Source organism: Colobus angolensis, unplaced genomic scaffold (assembly GCF_000951035.1).
Source record: "Colobus angolensis palliatus isolate OR3802 unplaced genomic scaffold, Cang.pa_1.0 Scaffold534, whole genome shotgun sequence".
NCBI lineage: Eukaryota > Metazoa > Chordata > Mammalia > Primates > Cercopithecidae > Colobus > Colobus angolensis.
In genome coordinates, this window is record NW_012118866.1 from 729218 (window position 1) to 736757 (window position 7540).

At 49.5% G+C, this 7540-nt stretch overlaps 1 protein-coding gene across 4 annotated transcripts in view; it reads right to left on the reverse strand.

Annotated features, from left to right (window-relative positions):
* Window positions 1-7121, reverse strand: part of ZSCAN2 (zinc finger and SCAN domain containing 2) — a 29593-nt gene extending 22472 nt beyond the window's left edge. For 2 of the 4 annotated variants that reach the window (XM_011961068.1, XM_011961071.1), the window contains exons 1-2: window positions 7001-7121; window positions 3913-4426 (exon numbers count right to left, since the gene is read on the reverse strand). In XM_011961068.1, the coding sequence (XP_011816458.1) occupies window positions 3913-4318 (406 nt within the window). In that variant the 5' untranslated portion in view covers window positions 4319-4426; window positions 7001-7121. Of the gene's footprint in view, window positions 1-3912; window positions 4427-6947 lie in introns of all 4 variants that reach the window. The other 2 variants (XM_011961070.1, XM_011961069.1) reach the window with 2 other exon arrangements.
* Between the last annotated feature and the right edge of the window lie 419 nt (window positions 7122-7540).

A 7540-nucleotide genomic window follows, 5' to 3' on the forward strand; every position in this document is an offset into this window, starting at 1 on the left:
TAGTCCCAGCTACTCAGCAGGCTGAGGCAGGAGAATGGCCTTAACCTGGGAGGCGGAGCTTGTAGTGAGCAGAGATCACGCCACTGCACTACAGCCTGGGTGATGAGTGACGTCTCAAAAAATAAAATTAAATTAAATTTTAAAAAGACCGGTTCCTTGCCTTCTAGGATTTTATAGGTTCCTAGAAGAAATAAGACAAATATTCATATAAACAGAAAACAAGGTGAACTATGATACAAAGCCGAGAGAGAATCTGAATGTTCTGGGGGAGATGACTTCTAGCAGAGGTGATTAGAGGTGCTCCTAGGTGTGTGGAACTGGGGATAGGGAAAAGGGACAGGGTTTAAAAACAGCTTTAATGAAGAGGGTCTCCATGGGTGGGCACTCAAAAAACAACTGGGATTTTATCACACAGAGATGGGACAAGGCTATTCTAAGCCAAAAATCTAGGAGCAAGGGCCAGGCACGGTGGCTCACGCCTGTAATCCCAGCACTTTGGGAAGCCGAGGTGGGTGGATCACCTGAGGTCAGGAGTTCGAGACCAGTCTGGCCAATGTGGTGAAACCCTGTCTCTACTAAAAACACAAAAATTAGCCAGACATGGTAGTGGGCACCTGTAATCCCAGTTACTCGGGAGGCTGAGGCAGGAGAATCACTTGAACCCAGGAGGTGTAGGTTGCGGTGAGCTCAGATGGCACTACTGCACTGCAGCCTGGGGGATGGAGCAAGACCCTGTCTCAAAAAAAAAAAAAAAAAAAAAAAGCACAGGCTGTGTTCAAGAAAGAGCAAGATCGATCTGAATGGAGTGGGGGTAGAGCATGGAGGGTCAGGGGTGGGAGCAGGCTGCAGCAGAGGTCTGGGCCAGGTCCCACAGAGTCACGGATTCCAAGCAGAACACAGAGGTCATGCTTGATTTGGTAGATACTGGGAAGCTCAGGAAGGTTTTTAAGCAGGAGTGCCCCATCGCTCTGGTAGGAGTGGAAGAGCTGCGATGAAGTGGCAGAAGCTAAAGACGGGTTCAGTTTGGCAGCTGCTCCAAGAATTCAGGTGAGAAACTCCATGCATCTGGATTAGGGCTGGGTATAGAGAGTAAAATGTCCTCAGGAAACAGTCAGAGCGAGACATAAGCTCTGCCTCTTAATATATTAACATAGGTCCGATCTTCATTAGAATTAGAAGGTAGTTGAATTGTGAGTGCCCAGAGGTTCCTGTTAGAAAAACATCAAACCACCACTGACTAACCAGGCCTGGAAATGTCCTGTGCTGGGTGAATGTGTCCAAAGGTCCCAAGCAGGACAAACAGAATAGAGGTCATGCAGCCTTATGTCGAGTAAATGTTTGAGAAGGGATGAAGACAAATGCAGGGACTCCTGTGAGCAATCACGAGGAAGCAGGGGCATTTGTTAAACAAAGACCAACAAAGACAATCTCAGAGGTAGAAGTCGGGGACAAACTCATGAGTCTGGGATAGTCCCCATTGGTTCCCACCTCAGGTGCCCAGTGAAAGATGAAAGGCACAGAGGCCCTGCTGCAAGCTGGATGGGAAGGGTTGTAATCACCTCTGACACCTGCTGAGACCTGAACCTCTGCTCTGTACCTCCCTAACCAAATAACAACCTGAGGCCTCTGCTCAGCCCTCCACCACTCTCTCCTCTGCAGTATCTGACTGCAGATCCAAAGTTCATGACAAACTGGTCACCTTCACCAGAAGAGAAGCAAAGACAGCTGTAAAATGGGAAGACAGGTTTGCTTATTTTAATAGGAGGAATAAAATTCAAAGTTATTTTTTTCAGGGCCAAAGAAAATCAAGCACTTTGCTTCAAGCAAAACTGAGATCTCTATGCAGAAAGAGACAGGTCTGGGTTTGAATCCTGGCTCCATCATTTAACAGCTCTGTGAGCTTCCTGAACTTGCATTTTCCTATCTGTGAAATGACAACGCCAGCCACTCACAGGATTCTTAGTGAGACAGACATGAAGCTGCCCAGGGGAGGGTTGGGTCACTGCAGACCTTCGACATCAGTCCCTTTCTCCACAGGACAGCTCTACTCATTCTCCCAGTCCCTGGAGGTTGTGATAGTCTGCCCCAAACCCCTTCAGTTTCCTTCTCTTCTCTTTCCAGTCCTCTGAATCCTCCAGGCCAGATGCTCTGGAGTTAGTCACTGTCTTAATTCCATCTGCATCCGCAACTTCCAACACCCACTAGGAAGTGTCTCTTAGAATCATACATGTGACAGCGCTTAAAAACATGGGCCACGTCCTCAGACATGTAAGTTCAAATCTTAGTTCTGCCTGGTACAAAGGCATATGATCTTAAGGGATCTCTGGTGATGATAATCCTGCTTATCTTCCAGGGTGGTGAAGATTACATGAGTTTTCCATATTAGATGCTAAGCATATGTCCTGCCTTGCAGAAAGGGCTTGGGAAGTGCTAGCCATGGTGACTATCAGTTTTTTCTCACGCGTGCCCCATCTTAGGCCAACCCCCATCACTGCACACCCGATGACAAGGGAGCTTCCTGGCTGCTCTCTTGCCCCTAGCCTCTCACACTACCCTAATCAAACCTACATCCTGTTGCCAAACTCTACTTCCTCCCATGCCCCCTGGGGCCCTAGTTCAAGAACCTGATAAGGCCAATGACATTCAGTCCAAGCCCTCACTCACCCTTCCCCCAGACTCTACTTCCTACTACTTCCTAAAAACACACTTGCCACTCCCATCAGCCAGTTCTGCTGTTACCCAAAGGTATAAACTACCTTGGCTCTGCCCTTTCAAGCCTCTGCTCAGCACAGCTCCTCTCAGCTGCCACACCCTAATCCCTTCTACAACCTCCTGCTTAGGTGTCACCTCCTCCAGGAAGCCTTCTCTGACCTGACCTCTCCTCTCCATGCTCCCTTCTCTGAACTTCCGTAGTTCTCATCAGCACAAAGGCAGCCATATCCTATGACCCCGAGACAGCCCTAAAGGCACAGGTACATCTGAAGTAAATATTTGGTCATCAAGTGAGTCCAGTTTACAATGGAAAACCAGGAGGGAGACAGAGCGGCTAAATGGCAAGCCAGGATCCCAATACTTATTAGTAACACCGGAAAAAAATAGAGTAACTATTGCAAAGAGCTCAAGTTTGAAGTTACGATTTTAAGAGCCTACGATTACTTTATGCAGAAAGTCCCTAGTTATTAGCTGGTTTACTTGTCATTTCTCTTGGTTTCATAAAAATAATCACTTTGGGGCTAAGCATGGGTGGCTCACGCCTGTAATCCCAGCACTTTAGGAGGCCAAGGTGGGCGGATCACGAGGTTAGGAGTTTGAGACCAGTCTGGCTAGCATGGTGAAACCCCATCTCTACTAAAAATACAAACAGCCAGGCATGGTGGCGTGTGCCTGTAATTCCAGCTACTCAAGAGGCTGAGGCAGGAGAACTGCTTGAACCCAGAAGGCGGAGGTTGCAGCAAGCCAAGATCGTGCCACTGCACCCCAGCCTGGGCGACAGAGTGAGACTCTGTTTCAAAAAAAAAAAAAAAAAGTTGAAAATATGATTGTTTTCTCTAATTGCAAGAACTATTTGGATGTTTCTTGTACAACCAAGTGAAGGTGCCAGGGGTCACCATCTCCTCCCCGTGTAACTTCCACCACCTTCCCAACCACTCCAAATAAACATAGAAGTAAAAACTGTGCTTACAATGCAAATGTAGCTCTAAGCCCCTCCTACACCACAGTTCTGGAGCTGACATTGCACACAGTGAGGACACTAAAAGGCTGATGAACATGCTGACTGCCTGCAGACAGAGCAGAGGGATGGCGCTGGCCCCTACTCTGTCTTGGACACCACCTTCTCCTCCTCCGACACAACGCACTCCTCCACCTTGGAAGGGTGCTCCCGCCCCCTCCCTGTGAGGTTCTGCGTCTCACCACTGTCCCGAAGGGTCTGGGTCAAGTCTTCCACCAGGGCCGCTGCCTCCTCACTGCTTTCAGGCCGATGCTCTTGTAGCCAAGCCTGAATTTCCTTTGGTAGCATGGTTAACATCTGCTCCTTGGTGTGTACCTCTGGCCTCAGCCAGCGCCGACAGAGCTCTCGGAGGCGGCTGAGTGCACCCTGTGGTCCCCTGGTCACCTCCTCCTGGGAGCTGCCCTTGCCAGCACTCTGGGGAAAGGGGTCAGACTCAGGGCCATCCTCCTGCAACACAGCTTCCTGCACCCAGGAGTCATCCTCCAGGATCATGGTGGTGACCTCCTCCTTCTGTCTATCTTCCACTTGAGGCACCTGGACCAAGGGGCTCAGCGGAGTGGTCACTCTTGGGATCTCTGCAGCCATCATCCACGGTCCTGGGGCAATCACTTAGGCTTCAAGCCTTGAACCTCAGTCTTCTCCAGCCAGGCTCTCAGGTAAGACACTTCCGTCCTCAGATATCAACAAGTAGTCCTGCTGAGAAACAAAAAAGAGAATCATAATCTATAGGTAGACTGTCTTAAAGCAATCTAACTCACAAAAGCCCAGGTCAGACCACCTGACAGTCCATGTCAGGTCCTTACATATGCAAACCAACAGACATTTCCTGTTTCTCTTAAAGAAAAAATGGCTTATTCCTGAAAACATCTGTGGTAAGAGAAGGCAGTGTCGCACGCCTGTAATCCCAGCACTTTGGGAGGCCGAGGTGGGCAGATCACCTGAGATATAGAGAAACTCCGTCTCTATTAAAAATACAAAAATTAGCCGGGTGTGGTGGCGGGGGCCTGTAGTCCCTGCTACTTGGAAGGCTGAGGCAGGAGAATCTCTTGAACCCAGGAGGCGGAGGTTGCAGTGAGCACAGATCTCGCCACTGCACTACAGCCCGGGCGACAGAGTGAGATTCCGTCTCAAAAACAAAAACAAAAACAAAAAAAGTATCCCAAGCACAAAAAATACAGCATTGTTCCTTCCAAAACACCAAAGAATGAGTATCAGAAATGCAAAGTCCCCAGGAAAAACCCATGACTGAAATACTGAGGACTCTCATAAGTCAGTTCCGACTTGGACCTTGACTTGACTTGCAGTCAAGCCTGAATTTCCTTTAGTAGCATGGTTAACATTTGCTCCTCGGTGTGTACCTCTGGCCTCAGCCAGCGCCGACAGAGCTCTTGGAGGTGGCCGAGTGCACCCTGTGGTCCCCTGGTCACCTCCTCCTGACGGTTGCCCTTACCAGCACTCTGGGGAAAGGGCTGACTCAGGGCCATCCTCCTGCAACACAGGAGTGTGTGTGTGACCTTGACCTAACAAACAACTTAGTCACCAAACTCTGTGACCACCTAATAAATAGAGATTATAACACTCATGTTTCTGTTTTTATGGGGGCATCTTAAGGATTAGCAATGGATCAGATGTCAAAGCACTTTGAGCTTCATTGGAAAAAAGGCAATATCTCAACTGCATTATTACCATACTTTAAGTATGAAGTTTAAAACATGCCCATACTCTCCAATCCAGCCTCGGCCCCTCAGTACTTTATCTTTAAAAAAAACCCAAAAACTTGAGTCCTTAAAAATCCAGCAGCAGGGAATGGCTAATAAACTATGACACATCCATATAGTAGCATGTATTAGAAACTGCTATAGGCCGGGCGTGGTTGCCTGTAATTCCAGCTCTTTGGGAGGCCTCGGCAGGCGGATCACTTGAGGTCAGGAGTTCAAGCCCAGACTGGCCAATATAGTGAAACCCTATCTCTACCAAAAATACAAAAATTAGCTAGGCATGGTGGTGGGCACCTGTAATCCTAGCTACTCAGGAGGCTGAGGCAGGAGAACTGCCTGAACCTGGGAGGAGGAGGTTGCAGTGAGCCGAGATCGTGCCACTGCACTCCAGCCTGGGCAAAAGAGCGAGGCTCTGTCTCAAAAAAACAAATAAATAAAAGAATTAGCCGTGGGAGGAGGAGGTTGCAGTGAGCCGAGATCGTGCCACTGCACTCCAGCCTGGGCAAAAGAGCGAGGCTCTGTCTCAAAAAAAAAAAAAAAAATTAGCTAGGCATGGTGGTGGGCACCTGTAATCCTAGCTACTCAGGAGGCTGAGGCAGGAGAACTGCCTGAACCTGGGAGGAGGAGGTTGCAGTGAGCCGAGATCGTGCCACTGCACTCCAGCCTGGGCAAAAGAGCGAGGCTCTGTCTCAAAAAAACAAATAAATAAAATAAAATAAAAAATAAATGAACTCACAGGAAAAAAAAAACGGGACGGCAGCTACAAAATATTGAGAGCAGTGGAATTGCAAACGACTTAAAATGACCATTATAAAAGCAATACAAAATTATTGTCAGCCCAGGAGCTGTAGCTCACGCCTCTAATTCCAGCCCTTTGGGAGGCCGAGGAGGAAAGATGGCTTGAGGCCGGGAGTTCATGACCAACCTGGGCAACAGAGTGAGACCCAGTCTCTTCAAAAATAAAAAAATTAAAAAAAAATCCTTACTACATCGTAAAGACTCAAAAAACAACACCCCCCCCAATGAAAAGGGGAGAAAGGTTGACAAAAGCTAAAAAAAAAAAAAAAAAAAGGACCAAAAGAAAATAAAAGCTAGTGGGAAAACCCAAGCTCTCAACGTGTATTTACTCAAATGACTAGAAGCAACATTGGCATATGGTATAAGAGAACTCTTCCTACTTGGGAGCCTGGGAAAAGTGTGCCCGGTCAGCTAATTTGCCGTCTGACTTGGGGCACGACACGCCCCCTTGGACCTCAGTTTCCCCATCTGTAAAACGTGTACGCTGCGCGGGATGTCGTCGAATGCCCCTTCCCGTCCAAAGCCTGCGCTTCCCGCTAGGAGACGCAAGGAGCTCTCCGCCAGCGAGACGCCTCCAGGACGGTTCGCGGAACGGAGCCGGCGCTCTGGGCTGCACCGCCCGCAGGACACTGAGCGCGACCCCGACGCCCCTCCCCCAGCAGAGCTGCCGGCAGCTGGCTCCAGGCCCGCTATTCCCTCACCTCGGGCTACTGCCCGGGGTCCGCGCAGCTCCAGGACTGCCTCTCCGGCTCACCTCTCGGGAGACCAGGTCCTGCTCTAGCGGCTGCTTCGCGCGCAAAAGCGCCTCCGGCTTCGGCCCGGCCCCTCCGGATTCACCCCGGCTCAAGCCCGTGGGGCACCGAGAACAATGGACGGGAGAGGCCCGCCCCTCGCCTCGCTCATTGGCTGCCGAGAACGGCCCTGGAAATTCTGCCTTTCTATTGGTCGAGACGGCACCCAGCCGGGCGGTGGGAGGGAGGCCGGGCCTAAGGCATTGTGGGAGATGTAGTCCGCCCGGAGGCGAACCTGATCGCGGTCTCCGCAGCAAGGTTTGGGGCTGATAGCCTGGGCAGTGCCCGCGGGTCAGAGGCAGGAAAAAATTTAAAAAATTTAAAAAAAATCCTTACTACATCATAAAGACTCAAAAAACAATCCCCCCTCAATGAAAAGGGGAGAAAGGTTGACAAAGGCTAAAAAAAAAAAAAAAAAGGACCAAAAGAAAATAAAAGCTAGTGGGAAAACCCAAGCTCTCAACATGTATTTACTCAAATGTAAATCCGCGGACTGGCCGTCA